The following is a 17,686-nucleotide window of genomic DNA, read 5'->3' on the forward strand; positions in this document are numbered from 1 at the left end:
TAGAGTCGTCCAAATAGATCATCAACTCCAGTCGCCGAATATGCTGTCTGGCATGTGGTGGGGGCAGCAAGACAGGACTTTCCCAGGGTTTCACATACAGCATTCTCGCGACTGTGGCGCATCGAAACACGTTCTCGCGGTAGAAAGCCTCTAGAACGAGGGGATAGAGTGACTTGGATATAGCCAGATACCTACCCAAGCGACCGTTGCGGGATACATGGCTCTGAAATCGATCAGAACAAACAGGTAGTCGTGGCACGAATGAGCCGGGGCGGAGATGAAGAGCGTAATGGAGGATTTGGATAATCAGCTCGTTAGGGAGGTGCGGATTCGTAGTCGATGGAGAAGTCATCTCTTCGGACTGGGTTGAGAAGATGGGTTGGCTTGGTAAGTCGTTGGAAACTGACGATGGCGCGTTATCCATTGGTAAATTCGAGGGTAGTGAGTCCAGTGCACTAAGGGTGGTGTGAGTTGAGTGGGAACCGATCTCGGCCATGGTCGATCCCCAGAATGATTCGACCGGCGCTCTGAGTAGGGAGTCGGGTTGGCTGTTCATCTCGTCTGGATGAGTGGTCGCTGTGCACCGACGTGATCTTGACCCAAATCGCAAGGACTTCCAGTTTCTGACCTTTAGTGCAATATAGGTAATTCCGGACTGTTCGAGTATGATATGAGAGATCGATTTACAGGGACTGGATCTTCCTTTTATTAGCATCGCATACTTCGAAGTCACATAACTATGGGAAATGGAGGAATGGAACCGTGGTTTGCAAGTGGGTCCCATCATGGTGTCGAATAAGGTATACATAAAAGGTGACCTTGAAGAGCTTAGTATGAAAAAGAGAGGTCGGCCTGAACGGCAGGACAGTTCTTCTTGGATGGAAACGTTGGCAATGCCAATGGCAGATACTTCAGACGCGTGGGTGGTAAAAGCGACTTGGTGAGCGCTTGCCCGGCGTCTCAGCTCGAGGCAGCGATTTTGGGGTAAAGGCATCTTCGCATAACTATTGTACATGGGCGAGCTGCCGTTGTGTCGGAAGGCGCGTCAAGGTATTAGAGGAGAGTGGAGGAGGTATTCGGAAAAGTATCCGTCGCGTGTTGGGCCAGAAGGCGCGACCCGCGCGGAGCTTTCCCCCGCGGTCTGCCTTACCTTCCTCCGCGCGCTATCTTCCCCACCATCGTACCCGTGTCGTTCATTGACTCACCTCTTGAACAGTCTTATTCAGGATGCATCCAACTCATCATCGCTCTCTTCAGTGGCAGCCATGTCCTCCGCAGCCCCCCATGCCTCCTTGACGCGCGCCTCGGTCGAAGCCGCCCACGCCCTCATCAAGCCGCACATCCACGACACGCCCGTCTTGACCAACACCACCCTGAACACTCTCGCCAATACGCCTCAGGCTCCGGAAGCACTCCAAGGAACACAATGGGAAGGTCAAGAGCCCGCTAAGCCCAAGGTGAACCTCTTTTTCAAGTGCGAGAACTTCCAGCGCATCGGCGCATTCAAAGTACGCGGCGCTTTCCATGCCGTCACGCGATTGATCGAGCGGGATGGACTGGAAGAAGTGCAGAGCAAGGGAGTAGTCACACACAGCAGCGGTACGTAAACTCATGACCAGAACAGGCAGGCAGGACTGACATCAACAGGAAACCATGCGCAGGCCCTTGCGCTTGCCGCAAGAACCTTCTCAATACCCGCGCACATCGTCATGCCCTCCATATCCACGCCCTCAAAGATAGCAGGCACGCGGTCACAAGACGCCAACATCCACTTCTCCGGCTCCACGAGCACCGAACGCGAAGCCGTCGTTGCAGACGTAATCAAGGACACAGGCGCTACCCTGATCCCTCCCTACGACCATCCCCACATCATACTCGGTCAGGGCACCATGGCGCTGGAGATACAGGATCAAATCAGCAAGCTTCTGGGAAGCGGCGAGAAGCTCGACGCAGTCATCGCGCCCTGTGGTGGCGGCGGCATGCTGAGCGGCATCGCAGTCGCTCTCCACGGCACTGGGGTACGCGTCTTCGGCGCAGAACCTAGTTTCCAGGGTGGTGACGATGCGAGGAGAGGCGTCGAAGCGGGCGAACGCGTTACCAGCGTCAAGACCCTGACCATCGCCGATGGCCTGCGTACGCCCCTCGGTGACCATACATGGGGTGTTATTTCGAACAAGGAATACGTGCATAGTCTCTACGCCGTCACGGAGCAGAACATCAAAGATGCGATGAAGCTGGTGTTGGAGAGAATGAAGTGTTTTGTCGAGCCGAGCGCGGTCGTGGGTCTGGCGACTATACTGTACAACGAGGACTTCAGGAAGATGGTGGAGAGAGAGGCTGGGGACAAGGGCTGGAACATTGGCGTCGTCTTCAGTGGGGGAAATACCACCATTGAGGCCATCACCAAGATCTTTGCTGAAGTGCCGGAGGAGAGGGCACAGAGACAAGAAGGCGTGCTGGGTAAAGATGGGCGGAGGGTGGCTGAGAACGTTGCCGGTTAGTGTTGTTTCGATATCACAGTAGAGCAATCAATCCACGCAGACGTTACACATGCTTCGTGAGTTGATTACGTAGTCGCGTTCATTGCGTTATACCATTAAAAGCGCATAGTAATAGTCTAGAACCACTTCTTGAAGTCTCCACCCATGGATCCCAAATCCCTAGACACAACACTAGTATCGTTGCTCTGTGGGATCTTGGGCAGCGTGGTGAAAGGCTCCCGGCTGGTCAAGCTCTCAATACGTCCAAGCAAGAATTCAAGCTGGCGGTACGCGCTGCTGGGCTGGTACTGGGGTACCATGTGTCCACTCAGAGCCTGCTGGACGTACGTCAATTTCCTCTCAGTGATAGTCTTGCCCATGAGGCCCTTGGCGCTCAAACTGGTAAGGCTCAAGTCGTCGTGGTAAGGGACGTAAAAGTCATCGACAGGCGGGTTCTGGAAACCTTGCATGCCGCCCCAAGTCATGTTCTGGATAGCCATAAGAGTACCGTTGTAGAGCAGGATGTAGTCGAGCTCGCCGTGTGCGATGACGGTGCGGTCTAGGGCGTCGATGACGCGGGGGATAACTTCCCAGGACGACTGGGGAGACGAGTCGGTGTCAAGGACGCCGTTGGAGCACTCAGCCCAGGGCTGGATAGGCGCGTTAATGGCCTTCTGGACCTCGGTACGGTTGAAGTAGATCTCGGTGTTGGGAGGGAGGTAGTCGAAAGAACCGGGGAAACCGAGAACATCCCAGAGGAGAGGGCAGGTGGTGGCGATGGCGTAGACGTCGAAGCAAGGGTTGGTGTAGAAGACGGCGTTGTAGATGTCTTCCCACAGCCCGCAGCCTTCGGTCTGGGCGTCCTTCTCGGGGTACGGGAGCTTGCTGGGAGGAGGGAAAGTAAGGTACTTCTCCATGTACTCAGTGTAGCCGCAGGCCTCGGAGCGGTTGTGGATGTCGTCCATGAAGGTCTGGTTGAAGTTGAAGAGACCGGCCCATTGGTCGACGAAGGGGACAGCTGGGATGTCCTCTAGCAGGACGTCCTCGGCTACACTGGGGTCGTAGAACATGATGCCCTTGACGTCGTAGTAGCAGGAGTCGTTCTTGCTCAACATGGCATCGGCGATGTAAGGGACGTAGCGTCCGGCGTACGACTCGCCAGTGATGTACACCTTGCGGTTCTGCAGACCGAATGTGTCGACAAAGTTCTTGAAGAAGCCGAGGAACTCCTCGGCGGTCTCCTCCTGGGAGGTAGCGGTAGCGTTTCCTTGGGTGAATCCGGTTCCTACGGGCTGTTCAACCCAGACCATGTTGGTGAGGTTGGCCCAGTTCCAGGGGTTGTATACGGCTGCGGGGCCACTGCCGTATTGCCAGGAGATTGGTCCATTCTCTTGGAGGAATCCCTCTAGAGAAGAGCAACCTGGGCCACCTATAAGATGTGTTAGAGGGGATCAGACATGTACTTATGACTGCTCATACCGTTCAGCCAGATAGTAATCTCGTCATCTGCGTCTGGGTTCTCGGATGGGAAGAACCAGAAGTACAGTTCGGAGGTCTCGTTGGCGGCGTCACTGATGGGCAAAAGACCAGCGTAGGACTCGCCAATGTCGAAATCGACGTCGGGAATCGCTCCCGCAGTTCCGTTGACAGCGAATGCTGGGTATCATTAGCTAGTGTTGTGTAGCAGGTAGTATCTACCATACCCTTGGATGCCTCAGTGGTGATTATCTGAGTGGTCTGACGCTTGTGAGGGCGAAGACTGGTCTCGGGGACAGTCAGACGAGGACGAGGAAGTTCCGTCTTCTTGCCGACAGATCGAGCGCTTCGTGCAGAAACGCTAGCCGTGAGGCCGCCAACAGCGAGGAGTGAAAGAAGCTGCATCTTGACGTGCTTCGCGATCGCAGTGCCGGGGTTGTTCGTTAGTCAAGCTCGTGCTGTGACTATCAATGGCCGTGAAGAAGAGCGAACCGAGCGGGCAGCCCAGCCTTCTTGAAGTAAAAGCATGGAGCGCCAGACCGACGTCACTTCGGGTCTACCACGCACGCGACGCGGCCTACATCTTCCTGTACCTGCACAAACATAGATAGCTCATGGCGAACATAGCTCTAGCTCTTTACCTGATTAGGCAGGCGTGAAGTCCCGTCGCACATTGTTGCTTACGCCCGAAGCACACCGAAATGATTTCAACGCTTGACCCTGCTCGTGAGTTCCGTTAAACTCTACTATGTTTGTATGCGCACGATCGCGAAGTTGTGTACTTGACGTTTGAACATAGCGCGATGGGTATCGATATTGCTGCGATTGCTCATGATGCTGGTACTGTTTCCCAGGTACGACCGCGATAGAGGCGGGGAATGCATGCGACTAGACACCCGACCACACTGGCGGACCGAAGCTAACGGCGCAAAGCTTCTCCAAGGCCCGCCAAAGATGCCGCCACTGCCTTCAAGCACTGGCAGGTCCACTTCGTATTTCTTGATAGTGGACGGGGAACTATCTCTTCGGGCTCGTTGGATACCAACTCTTATCTCTGGCCGCGATCCGGGGCCACGGTAGGCTCAGTGCGCGTCGTCAGGTACTGGGGCAAAGGATGGTCGAGCTGCGTGATTGGGCAAAATTGGCTTCGAGAAAATCGCTCCCATACAGGTGTCGAAGGATCAAGCACCATGGCGGATGCTTGTCAGGCTTCGGCGCAGATAAGTCTTGTGCGCTTTAACCGCATGGGGAAGCTCGCGAAAATCGATGCTGTGGCGGGTCGCTGTGACCAAAACAATGTGGTCAATTAAACATATGGGCTTTTTGGGTCTTGTCTAAGGCATCTGAAGCAACAACTATTGGAATAATGTCTGTAGGATTATGGGCTGAGGTGCGTTCAAGGTTTGTGAGAGTGTCAGCAACAGTCGGTGGTGGCTTCCGCGGGTTGAGTGGCCGATTGGTCGCGCACCCGGAGAAGCCGCCATCGTCACTGAGGGGCGCGTTGTGACATTGAAGACTACATTGAAAGAAAGCAAGCAGATTGGAAATTGTCGTGTCAAGATAGGCTCCAGGGTGTCAATTGCTCGATAGGAATTGCTCTATTGATGGAGGATTATCTAGGTAAATAAAGTCACAAGTCTTTGCCTGCACTATGCCTCTCCACGTAGGCCTCCACGACGAACGCGGCGCTGACCGTACTGCGGCGCAGTCACGAGACGAACCAGCTGCTCGAAATCGGGTGTACCATAACCGGTCACAGGATCCCATCCCTCAGTCGCATTCCAGGAAGCGTAAGGCACAAGTGCGGTTGGAAGTCCGGAGTAGATGGAACGACCAGTGCAACCACGGGAGCCTCCATCGACAATGTCGTTTAAACCCTTGTAGCCCTGCTCGTAGATCCAAGGGTTCAAAAAACCGAGTGAAGGCATGCCAGCCGCCATGCGAGCGTTGTTGAGAAGCGCAACGACCGAAGCGAAGACGGGCGCTGAGGCACTGGTTCCTCCAACGGACGACAGTCGACCCTTATCAACGACCTAGAGAAGGAAAGTCAGTATTTGTCTCACATGCAGTTCGTACAGGGAGTATAACTTACCTGGAAACCTAGTCCTTGAGCGGCGACGTCAGGGAATCCACGGCCGTTGGGATTGTAGAGGCCTTCCCATTGAGACCCGAGCTTACCGAGATAGTCGGAAACTGCTTTCTCTTGGTACGCTGGGCGGGGCCACAGATCAGAGAATCCGCCAGAAGAGAAATCAACAGCACGCTCAGGTTCTACTCCGCGAGTGCCACCCACGGAGGTGACGTAGGGGCATGAGGCGGGGAAGATTGGCTGAAGACGGGTCGTGTTTTTGCCGTCATTGGTCTGGCAAGCAGAGCCTGGACCAGTATCACCGCTGGCTGAGTGTTGTTAGCACAGAGTTCATATCGATGGAAAGTTTGGGTGAGGATTGAGTTTAGAGACGACACTACTCCCAGACATCGCGGCTGATGACGTCTGGGGGCATTTTCGCCTCCAAGCTCGAACGAATACTTACAGAAGATGACTGAGACACCACGAGTACCGAGCTGACCGATCATATCGCAGACCTTCTTGGCGTACTCGGCAGGGACGCTTTGCTCCGTCTCACCGTACGAAGTGGTTAGTACTTGGGGCAGCTCTTCGTCCTCCAGACCCACAAGGTAAGTGAAGAAATCCAAGTAGGGTTCATTGTTATTGTCGTCCTCATCGGGCTGATCAAGATCAGGAACCAACAGTCCTCGTCCTGGAACAGTGTAAAACGTGGTTGATATGTTCACCAGGCCGGCTGTGTACTGAATGTCGAGATTGGCCTCGACGCTATTGGCCGATGAGTTCTGGGGAAATGGTCCATCGTTGACAGACTGTACTCCAAAGCTTTTACCAGCGAGACTTTGAGAAAACCTCTGTGTGAACAGGTCAAGATCGTTGAAACGGGCATATTGCTCAAGGAACCCGCTCACTCCGATCGTTACGTTGGCCTGGTCGCTAACGTCATAGTCCTGGAAGTTGTATAGGTCCGCGAGGCAAGCAGGCGTGATCCTTGTGTTGCACGTGGCATTAACAGCAGCAAGCTTGGAGAAAGGTGCAATTTCCTGGGTGAGGACTTGGCTATCTTCGGCGCGCATTTGCCCGAAGCGAGTAGTAGGTTGGATCATGTCAATGTGGCTGCGAACCTCCACGGGGACAGAGTAGCCCAACGAACGAGTCCTCTTGACCCCAGGGCGTGCCTGGCTCTGGTAGGTCTTGAACGTGGTGCCCATCATCTGTTCTGCGCGCTTCACAGGAGCGAGAAAGTTGATCCATTCGCCGTCATTCTGGATGTCTCGAGGCTCGACGCCGGATTGCTCGAGCCAGTTGAGCACATTTGCAGTTGAGTCGGCTCTTGGCTTGATGAGATCCTTCAGTTCGTCTCGCTTAAGGTGCTGGCCGTAGCGGGGGTGGCTGGGAGTTGAAACCTCCATGAGCGTCCTCTCAACCAGGTCTGGGTTTGCCTGCGATGATCAGTATTCGACTTTCAATATCTCAACCATGAAGGCCTTCCTGATATGCTTCGTGACGACTTACCGAGCGTACTGCAATGCGGAAATGGAGCTTGCGCTCGGGCGCTGGAACACCAATCTCGCTCCATCCCTCAGGTACAGTGTTCAGACGTTCGACAACTTCGTTGCCCTCGATGTGAGAAGTACGAGAGGTAGATCCAGCGCTGACACCAGAAATGGCCAGTAGGCCTGTGAAGGCAGCGGTGGTGTACCTCATGCTAGCCGGCGACGTTGATCGTTTGGAACCAGAAGTGGCAGGACAGAAGGGGGTGTATGCTCGACCCTGGTTGCTTGGCAGCAAACGAAAGCGACGGATGGGTTGGAAACTGCGATGATAACCACGGCAAGAGCAAACATATACTGGGCTGCCAAGCCGTGGAGATTTAGACACCCAGCGTAGTCACCTGGGTGGCCTATCGTATCCAGATGTTTCAAGTACATGATGCAGGTAGCTCCCGGGATCAACGTGATCGGCTCCTGATTGGAGTGACGACTGATCACCCCCGGCCGTGTCTGGGTAACAACGTTCTGAAGCACCTTCCCCTTTGCCTCTGGCGGTTGTCTCCGAATATAGCCAGCAGTCCGTACCGCTCCCTACAGTTATGGGGATGGGTATCGCTGTTCATTGCAGGGCTCCATGGTGCGGATCGGCTCAATAAATCTGAAGCCAGCCTGGAGATCAGCGCACTGCATGCATGAGCCGGCTATTGGTATGGTAATAAAGGGATGCATGCTGCGCGGATCTGTGCTCCTTCTAGCAGAACGAACCTGGAGTCATGCTTACAAAATCTGGACATTGGGCGAAAAGAAGCGTGGGCTTGTTCATGGTGTCAGTGCCTTGTCCCGGATAGTGTGCAGCGCAAGAATGCTTGTGAGAGCTTCATGGCATTGGCGGTGGCGGGTTGGCACTGACAGGTTACATAGCGCGGGGCTCGAGCGGGCGGCCTGTGCTGCACCTCGGCCTGGACGCAGCCTGGCCCAACCATCGCGGCGAAGTTGCTCCAGTAACCATCTAAGCAACGGACAGTACGGGCACGATGTCTCAAGACGCATATTAACGGACTTCGTTGATGCGTATCGCACGCCAGCTCTGACAGACAGCTTCCTCACCTGCCCTCTTGCATCTACTTCTCTTCGCTAGATTCTACGCGTCCCTCGAAGCCACTCTCAAGGATGCCGATGAGATCATCGAGCCGCTGAACGACGAGATCCGTGTGCTGGTGCTCCGCAAGATGCTTGTTGACGTCGTTGACTAGCAGCACAGTCGCAGCTCCCGCACGATGACCAGCCGTCATGTCGTCAATCGAATCGCCAACCATGATCAGACTCTTTCCTCCGTCCTCGTGCATCCAGTCCTTTGCAATGTGCAGAATGCCTGCCGGGTCAGGTTTGGGTGGCCTGAACTCTCGCGTCACGACAGGGCTGAATTTTGACGTTGGCAGAAAAGTAGTAAGAAGATGAGTGACGGGTGCGTCGAAGTTGCGTGTGCAGATGCCCTTCTTGATGCCACGAGAGTCCAGATATTCCATGAGCTCCACGAGCCCAGCCTGCGGCTGTTGCGACTTCATTGCGGTGCGCTCAATGTTCCGGATCTTCTCTTGTGCTTCTTCTTGCTCGCCCTCGGGTAGTGAATAGATGTGGTCCAGGATGTCCGTCGGCTTCTCGATGCCCAAGGCTGATCGCATCTCCGCGAACATGTAGTTTTGAGGTAAACCTAAGTCATTCAGTACTTGAAGACATACCTCGTGTACGTTCTCAAAACACTCACATAATGTGCCGTCCACGTCAAACACGATCCCCTTCAACAGTGGTCTCGTGTCACCTTCTTTCTTTTTCGCAGGATCCAATGGTGCAAACCGCCGCGGTCGCACGGGCTGAGACATGCTGTTCAACGATCGTGTCGCACGCAAGCAGATCTGGATACCGTTAGCTCCTGGCAGCTTGCAGAGGCTCCTGAGCTGATTGGAATATCGTGATATGATGGCATTCATGTTGGTGGGGTTGTACAAACCAGTCTTCCTTCGGAAGTGGGTCCGATCGCAGCCGCATCGTTTGCGCGTGGCCTTCTGGGCTAGTTTGGCGGGGATGACGCATCACCACGACTTCCTTCTGTCTCCACACCAAACTTCAGCTGCGCGCTCTAGCATCGAAGAAATTCACTTACTCGTGCATGAGACTACGAGGTTGGCTACACGGTGATGACAGTGCTCCAGCCCGGAGACTGCTCCTATGTGGGACATGTTTCAACAGTATCACAAGGTCAAGAAAGAGCAGGGAAGGTAACTATGGTCAAGTCAAACGTCTATTAACTCGTTGAGCGAGCTTCTCGTGAATTTGCATCACGTGCGTGTCTTGCATTAAGGTCTTGCAGCAACATTGCAAGTGAAAAGGTTTCTAAAATAAGGTTCTCAAGAAAGGAAGTGCCAAACCAGTGATCGACTAGCTGATCGCATTACAGCGCCAAAGACGCTCGCAGCCAACTATCTAGAAAAGGCTCAAGGTAGAGTTGGCCGATGGGCGGATGTTGTAGTACTTGGACTTGGGGTAGTACAGGTTGTTCATGTTCTGGACAAAGTTCTCGGGACCACCAAGCTTCTTGACAACAGTAGAAACGATGCTCTTGTCGCTGGTGGCCGGGAAGTCACCAGATGACTCCCACCACCAAGCACCACCGAGACCCTCCTTCATCAAGTAGTCAGTCTTCCAGGAGGCGACCTTGGGTGTGTCGAAGGTGACGAGCTCCTTAGCGACAGGGTCCCAGCTCCAGCTGGCCAGAGTCTCCTTGTCGGTGTAGACCTTGCTGCCGTTGACGGGAAGAACCTTGTAGTCAAGGGTACCGGGCTCCCAGGTTCCTGCAGTAGATCCGTTGAACTTCTGGCCGAGACCGCGTTGGTCCTTGCTCATGTCGATGACGTTGGCGAATCCGCGACCGTAGAGGGGCATACCGAGCTGGATCTTGGAGGGGGAAGCGACGATCATCTTGTAGTAATCGATGGCCTGCTTGGTGTTGAAAGGAACAAATGACTTTGTCTTGCTGTTCCAGCCGTCGGTGGACTTGGGGTTGGTGGAGCTGGGGTACACGTTGCTGAGGTGTCCAGTGTAGTTGGAGAAACCGGGGCCCTGGTAGTCGAAGGCCATCAGGTTCCAGTTGTCAACGTAAGGGTCCATCCTGGCAATGGGCATAACGACGAAACGTTCGGGACCAGCTGGGGCGGAAATGCCGATGTCGAAGTGGTAGCCGGCGGCGTTCACAGCAGAGTAAGCATCGAAAGTCTGTTAGGGCGTTAGTTCTGCTAATATTCGAATCTTGAGGACATGATTCGTACCTGGCGGCAGCGCATGAGAGTGTCGACAAAGTTGTCACCATCAGTCTCATCTTCTGGGTACTCCCAGTCGACGTCGAGGCCATCAATGCCCAAGTCGGCGATGAGTTGGATGGCACTGTCGCAGAACTTCTGTCTGCCCTCGGCAGTGGCAAGAGCAGGCTTGAAGTTGCCCCTGAAGCTCCAGCCACCGACTGAGAGGATGACCTTCAGGTTGCGGTTCTGCTGCTTGAGCTTGTAAAGCTGGTTGAAGTTACCAAGCAGCTGGGTACCGTTGGTGGCGACATCTCCGGGGTAGGGGAACTGGGTATCAGCCCACTCGTCAGAAAGGATGATCTCGCCAGTCTGGTTGTTCACATTCGCGAAACCGTAGTTGACCTTGGTCAGCTTGTCGGCTGGGAGGTCGGTGACCATGTGCTTGCGCGCGTAGATGGCCCAGTTGGTGTAGAAGATACCAGACTGGTACTGACCACCACCGTAACCACCACCGTAGCCGAGATCACGTGCGTGTGCGTGCTTGTGGGCATGGACGGCTGGAGCAGCCGAGCCTACAGAGGCCAGAGAGAAGAGAGCGGCGGCGTTTGAGAAGCGCATGTTGAAAGAGAGGACGGCGAGTAGCCAAAAATGTCAAAAAAGAGGTTGAATGGAAGCTTGCAGGATATGCGAGTGATGGATGCTGCAACTCTCACGAGGATGCAGTCCTTACATACCTCTCATATTGGCCACTGCCCTACTTAGTGGTCTTTCGTCGGTCTACGTCGGTGTCCAAGCCCCAAAGCTTAACATTTGGCCGTGGCGTGGACTCGAAACGGCGAACAACTCTCTTTCGCGGTTCATGCCAACGCTCTCCAAGCCAGGTTTCGCAGTGCCCTCCAGAGTATACGGACCGAAGCGATCATGTTCATGGGGTGTGGGCAATTTAACCCAGTCCAAGCGCTGAGTTTATTCGCTAGTCTGTGGGAGTCGGGCCTTCTTGGGCTTCTTCGTTTCGTCTAGAGTGTCCCTTGATCTTTGACAAGGCGCCCGCCTCATCCGATTGCTCCCCTGATCCAAGATGATACTTCGCCCGGAGGTTACCGCCACAGTGCATGAACATAATAGGGCTGACGTTGGTGACGGACGGCAGATGTGACCGCGCAATCTATGTTGGGATCTTGGTCGCTCTAGCTTAGCTTGACAACCCAATTCTCGTCGCCGTTAGGCCTACCCATCGACTTACTTGATGTTTAACTTGCTGAGAGATTTGGTGGTATTCTAATCGGGTTCGCATTGTCGGCGGTGTAATGTAGCCCGATCGCTTGGCTTTGATGCGAATTCACCCTTGTCTCAACTCGCGGTCGATCTTCCGGCTTCATTTCGATGCTGACAATATCGATTGTTCCACCCCACCTTGGTCGCGACGATGGCAAACGTCGAAACGTTCTCGTTCAACCTGTCGCGGAGGAAATATCGGCACTAGAATCCTGTCAGATCCACGGCCCGGTTCGTTCAAATAGACTGCGCGAGTGCAGGCGCTGGCGTCGCCTTCGAAGCTGCGCGCACACCGGTTCCTGTCCGAGTTCGATTAAGACGCCTTGTTAGCTTGTATGAAGCATCTTAGATTCTCCTTCTGGCAAGACGTTGACCCATCTAAGGACAGATGCTCCCCTTGCAGCACAATGGCATTTTACAACGCGAATGAATTCCTAACGTCAGCGCGTATCCAATCCGTCATGAGTCATTTGTGCTTACTTCGATTGCTCATCTTCGCGCTCGAGCCCCAGCAAACCTAATCACTAGCGTCGATGTTTCCGAAACCATGAGCGGTCACAATGGACTAGCAGACGGTGCCATTTCGAGAGCGCCAGAACAACCACCAGACTCCTTTGGCTATCTACACAAACTCACAACGTCCTGTCACCGAGGCTACGAACGAGACGCGTAAACGAATGTCCTATTCACCTTGGTCACGAGGCGCAATACTCAACATCTCTGGCTATGCTGAGCTCATGCCAATACGCCGCTGAAGGAGATCGAGATTGTCGTGAACTGACGTCAGAAAGATGTATTTGACGAAAAGCCCACACCCAATACCTTCGATATGCCTTTGTAGTGGCGCCTCAGCGTATTGCTCAGGCAAGGTCACACTCGTCGAGTAGTCACTGGGCGGCGCTATCGTTGGAAAGATGGCGCAGTCGTCTTGTTGACATCTCGCTGAGCTTGAAGCGGCGCGATAAAACAGCTACTCATACCACAAAATGTGAAGGTAGGCGTCCGATTTCCTACGATAACTAGCCTTCATATTCGAAGGTTATCTGTCTGGAAAATACCTATTGCAAGCTTGTGGGCCAGGATAGAAGACACGTCTCAATCAGCGCGGTCCGATCCTATCGGAAGGCGACGATTCTTGCCGCGAAGCTGATAGACTGCAAACGAGATGTCGTGAGTAGCGGATGCACGTGGTACCAAGATTTGAGAGGCGTTTGATCGTGGGGTGAGACATTGTCGATGCGCTTGATGGCCTCAAACCGCTTGTTGGCTTCCAGTAGGTGAGGCTAAACAGGTGAAAGAGCTGGACAAGGAAACATTACCTGCACCCTGAGGACTCACTGTTTCTGTAACTTGACGCTACACCCATATTGCGGTTTCACGGCAATCGCACTCTTCCGACGAGCTTATCTCAATATCACCACACCGACCGCGGCAACCGCCAGTGATTGAACAGCTCTTTCGCTGGATACTTTCACGATATACTTCAACCTACCAGTGGATCCAGTGCTCGACATGAACCGACTAGAGCGCTTCAATGTCGCTCTCCAGGTATCTCCCAATCTCGTGGGGCGCCTGGTGACAGATAGAGTTGCATGCAGCCAGAATACCCAATTGCTGCAAGAGAGACCTGAAGATGCCCGAGCGTGTGCGAGGAAAACTGAGTACCGGCGCAATATGCTGAATGCGCTCGTTGCAGCGTGTGCGCAGACAGAAGGCTTTACTCAGCGCGATGTTGCTCGCAAGCTCGTCGAGAAGTTCAGGACTCTCGCGCAGACACTGGATAGGTCCAAGGCTGTTGCATTCACGTTTGGCGACAAAGAAGACAGGGAGATTGTAGCTTCGCCGATCCAGGAGCAAGTCCTTGCAAGTGGGGATTCGTCGCCTGGGTCGCAATCTAGTCCGCTTGAACTTTCTACGTCAATGTCCGTCCAGGAAGACATTCTACACCCTCTCTTGGTCGCGCTTCTTGCCTTCAAACTAGGCGGTCCCATCAACGCAGCCTTTACTGGACACCAACATGAATGGAGGCCCCCAACCGACACCGCGCGCGATACACCAAGCTTCTATTCTGAGGGCGATGTGGGTGACGTCTTCGATAATATTCGAATAACGGTAGTATGGGAAATGCGCGATGATAAAGCGACAGGTCCTTCGGGGAAACACAGTGTGTTCCTGACAGGCGATGCCACACCCCGACCGCTGGAAGCGCTGACAGCCCAAAAGCAGGCTGAAGTCAACTCACCAGTTACTATACTCTACGACTGCAGACACGCAGCGTTGTACTACGTCTGCGATGATCCAGACGTGATACGTAAGAGCATGAGCTTGGATGTCCATCTGAATACCATCTCGGACGAAGACGTACGCCTCCTCAAAGCAGAAACCGGCGACGAGTCTCGTGGGAAGCCGTCACTAACAGAGCTGGTGACCAACTTTCCTATCGAAAGTTATGCGAGCCACTTTCACGACATCCTTTTCGATAGTATCTCAATCAACGCTATCTTCACCAAACTTGAAATGCTCGACGTACCGCCAGCGCCAGCCCTTCCCCCAGACCGGCAGAATCTGCAAGACAAGCGGTTTGACGCATACAAAAAAGACAACTTGGCTCATTTGCCAATTGACATTAAGAGACTGGCGAGCGACGTATGTCTAGGAGGCAGCTATCCCACAGCAGCCAGTTTCCTAGACAAGGTCGCTCTGAAAGCACGCCGCGACGTTCATCTACCTCTTGGCGCCAGCCTTTTTCCACAGTCCCTTATGGAAGAGGATATGGAGTGGGCACGGAAGTCCATTCGAGACCTACACGAAGAGCTGGTGTCGAACCGCGTTGCACACTACGCAACAGCTCTCGTAGATTCTGCGTATGCAACCAGAGATCTGATTTCGACCGCGAATTTGCGCAATTATGCGAAGATGCTGGAGCGGCACTATCTGGAACTCATCGGCATTGGTTTCACAGACGATGCATGTTCGCTTCCGGCAATGGCTGCCTTAGCTTGTGCCTTCGGTAACGCTATCGATGGGCTCAAGGAAGTGCATATTATGGCGGAACCATGGATCGAAGAGATGGATCTGCAGGTCTATCGGACGCGCTGTTTGTATCTCTTTTGGTGCGCCGACTGGTTAGTATACTACCTGGCGAAACCAGAACCAGGACCGTTCATGATCATTGATGAGAAGACGGCCATAGCAGGTGCGCAAGGTATGGGACGAGCGGTGCGTCGGATAGCGACTATGCTGTTGCGCAATTGGGTAGCCTGGAGTCTTTTAGTAGAGGGCTTGCCACAAGGTGGTTTCTTCGTCCGGCGATCGTGACCATAGCTGCGACGATGATTACTCAAGGTGTCTAGAGCGGTGAAAAGTCTAGGGGTAGATCCGAGATTTGAGGCTATACCTAATTACTTCCCGTGTCCGCCTGGCTCGCCGGCCGTGTGCTTAGAAGCCGGTTTCATGCTGCAATGGATGTTTTGTGAGATTCACAACCGTGTCAATGTAGACGCGATACAGCTCGATGTAACTGGCTCTGAATGCGCGCCTGGAGAGATGGCGATGGGATGGAAAAGGGTTCATGCAGGTGCGGGATGTCGCTGCCGTTACGTTCTGTGACGGGACGCTAGTCGGGCGCTAATTCACATTCGTCTCCAGAAACCCCTCCGGAAGTCATGCAGCTGCCCTTTCACTCTAACAATTCTCCGTCAATCCTGTGCATCGCTCCAATCCTACGGACGTGTCACGGTGTGGCTGGTGACATTCCATCAATCGGCGGCCGACGGCGTGAACGTGCTTTCCGTATCCGCAATGGCGTTTGACCTATTGCGCCACGCGACAGCGGCGCCACGCGTCTGGACCAGTTGTTTCGTTTCACCATTGTTCTAGCACGGCAAGACACGAACACCTGATAGTAGTTCTGATAGCCCGCGTGCTGTAGAATGTTCAACTCTGGGTAAGCTGCATGCTTAGTTGCAATGGTATTCTACTCAGCGCTACGAGGCTGGCAATCGATTTGACGGAGAATTGTCACTGAGATCGCCCACCACCCACCGAACGATTCGATCAAATCCAGATCTCGTTTCATTTATACAAAGCGGAGTACCCTCAACCGAGGATCCACCTGTTACATGCTGCCAGAACACCGGCGCAGGAGCCATCCGCTTGGTGCCCTCATTTCTCGCAGACCCTAGACCTTCTGCGGTGACAAGCCTTGCCCAGCAATGACAAGCTCAAGGAATTTGAGCTTGTCGACGACTCGTGTGAATCCTCCGATGGCTCCACCTATCAATACGTACCACTGTCAATGAAGCCCTGGTATAAAGAGCATGGCGGCACGTCTCTACAGCACCCAACAACTCACTCATTCATTCATTCATTTCCTACACAGCAGCCTTACATTCCCTTCGATCATCCCTATTTTCAAGCTACATTCATCATGGTTGCTTTCACGCTTACCTCTCTCCTTCTCGGCGCTGGTGCGCTCGTCTCGGCTGCTCCTTCCAGTCTTGACACCCGTGCAAGCTGCACCTTCTCTGATGCTGCTACAGCCATCAAGAACAAGGCCTCTTGCTCTGCTATTGTCATTCAGGGTATGACTGTTCCAGCAGGAACGACCCTTGACTTGACAAAGCTCAAGTCAGGTACCACCGTCACCTTCCAGGGCACCACCACCTTCGGCTACAAGGAGTGGGAGGGCCCTCTCATCTCTGTCTCGGGAACCAACATCAAAGTCATTGGCGCCGCTGGCCATGTCATTGACGCAAATGGTGCTAAGTGGTGGGACGGCAAAGGAAGCAACGGCGGCAAGACGAAGCCCAAGGTATGTTCATACTGATCTTTTGCTGAGCTACAACTGACTTGCCAAGTTCTTCTACGCCCATTCCATGATCTCGTCTTCTATCACTGGACTCAACGTCAAGAACACCCCTGTACAGGGATTCTCCATCAACGGCGCGCAGGATCTCACCCTCGACAAGATCACCATCGACAACACCGCTGGTGACGTCACTAACGGCGGTCACAACACCGATGCTTTCGATGTTGGCAGCTCCACTGGTGTGTACATCACCAATGCCAACATCAAGAACCAGGACGACTGCCTGGCTGTCAACTCCGGTACCGACATCCACTTCACCGGCGGCACCTGCTCTGGCGGACACGGTATCTCCATCGGCTCTGTAGGTGGCCGCAGCGACAACACTGTCAAGAACGTCATCATCTCCGACTCCACCATCATCAACTCTGACAACGGTGTCCGCATCAAGACCGTCTCCGGTGCCACCGGTGCTGTCTCTGGCGTCACATACAAGAACATCACCCTCAAGAACATTGCGAAGTACGGTATCGTTATCCAGCAAGACTACCAGAACGGCTCTCCTACTGGCAAGCCCACCACCGGTGTCCCGATCACTGGCCTTACCATCCAGAATGTCAAGGGTACCGTTGCTGCCAAGGGTACTGATGTCTACATTCTTTGCGGTAAGGGCAGCTGCTCCAACTGGACCTGGACCGGTAACAGCGTCACTGGCGGACAGAAGAGCACTAGCTGCCTCAACATCCCCGCCGGTGCTTCTTGCTAGGTTCCGGAATGAGACGTGTGCTATG

General features: G+C 53.9%; 7 protein-coding genes across 7 annotated transcripts; 3 read left to right on the forward strand and 4 right to left on the reverse strand.

Moving 5' to 3' along the window:
• Positions 1-1,265: 1,265 nt before the first annotated feature.
• On the forward strand, positions 1,266-2,501 carry J4E93_002101 (uncharacterized protein; the record flags this gene model as incomplete). Its single annotated transcript, XM_049340049.1, has 2 exons — positions 1,266-1,599; positions 1,648-2,501. 2 exons carry the CDS (start codon positions 1,266-1,268, stop codon positions 2,499-2,501), a joined length of 1,188 nt encoding a protein of 395 aa, XP_049202371.1.
• A 116-nt stretch (positions 2,502-2,617) lies between these two features.
• J4E93_002102 (uncharacterized protein) lies at positions 2,618-4,361 on the reverse strand (the record flags this gene model as incomplete). The annotated part of the gene is made up of 3 exons (XM_049340050.1): positions 2,618-3,909; positions 3,960-4,136; positions 4,184-4,361. The coding sequence occupies 3 exons, from the start codon at positions 4,359-4,361 to the stop codon at positions 2,618-2,620; spliced, it is 1,647 nt and encodes a 548-aa protein (XP_049202372.1).
• Positions 4,362-5,605: 1,244 nt separating this feature from the next.
• On the reverse strand, positions 5,606-7,731 carry J4E93_002103 (uncharacterized protein; the record flags this gene model as incomplete). Its single annotated transcript, XM_049340051.1, has 4 exons — positions 5,606-5,989; positions 6,049-6,353; positions 6,491-7,466; positions 7,540-7,731. The coding sequence occupies 4 exons, from the start codon at positions 7,729-7,731 to the stop codon at positions 5,606-5,608; spliced, it is 1,857 nt and encodes a 618-aa protein (XP_049202373.1).
• Positions 7,732-8,638: 907 nt separating this feature from the next.
• J4E93_002104 (uncharacterized protein) lies at positions 8,639-9,505 on the reverse strand (the record flags this gene model as incomplete). The annotated part of the gene is made up of 2 exons (XM_049340052.1): positions 8,639-9,228; positions 9,283-9,505. The coding sequence occupies 2 exons, from the start codon at positions 9,503-9,505 to the stop codon at positions 8,639-8,641; spliced, it is 813 nt and encodes a 270-aa protein (XP_049202374.1).
• Positions 9,506-9,998: 493 nt separating this feature from the next.
• Positions 9,999-11,431, reverse strand: J4E93_002105 (uncharacterized protein; the record flags this gene model as incomplete). The annotated part of the gene is made up of 2 exons (XM_049340053.1): positions 9,999-10,787; positions 10,841-11,431. The coding sequence occupies 2 exons, from the start codon at positions 11,429-11,431 to the stop codon at positions 9,999-10,001; spliced, it is 1,380 nt and encodes a 459-aa protein (XP_049202375.1).
• A 2,331-nt stretch (positions 11,432-13,762) lies between these two features.
• J4E93_002106 (uncharacterized protein) lies at positions 13,763-15,406 on the forward strand (the record flags this gene model as incomplete). Its single annotated transcript, XM_049340054.1, has 1 exon — positions 13,763-15,406. One exon carries the CDS (start codon positions 13,763-13,765, stop codon positions 15,404-15,406), a length of 1,644 nt encoding a protein of 547 aa, XP_049202376.1.
• Positions 15,407-16,517: 1,111 nt separating this feature from the next.
• On the forward strand, positions 16,518-17,661 carry PGN1 (glycoside hydrolase 28 protein; the record flags this gene model as incomplete). Its single annotated transcript, XM_049340055.1, has 2 exons — positions 16,518-16,901; positions 16,948-17,661. 2 exons carry the CDS (start codon positions 16,518-16,520, stop codon positions 17,659-17,661), a joined length of 1,098 nt encoding a protein of 365 aa, XP_049202377.1.
• Positions 17,662-17,686: the final 25 nt, after the last annotated feature.

This window comes from Alternaria ventricosa, assembly GCF_023758065.1.
Source record: "Alternaria ventricosa strain BMP 2768 chromosome Unknown scaffold_3, whole genome shotgun sequence".
In the NCBI taxonomy this organism is placed as follows: domain Eukaryota; kingdom Fungi; phylum Ascomycota; class Dothideomycetes; order Pleosporales; family Pleosporaceae; genus Alternaria; species Alternaria ventricosa.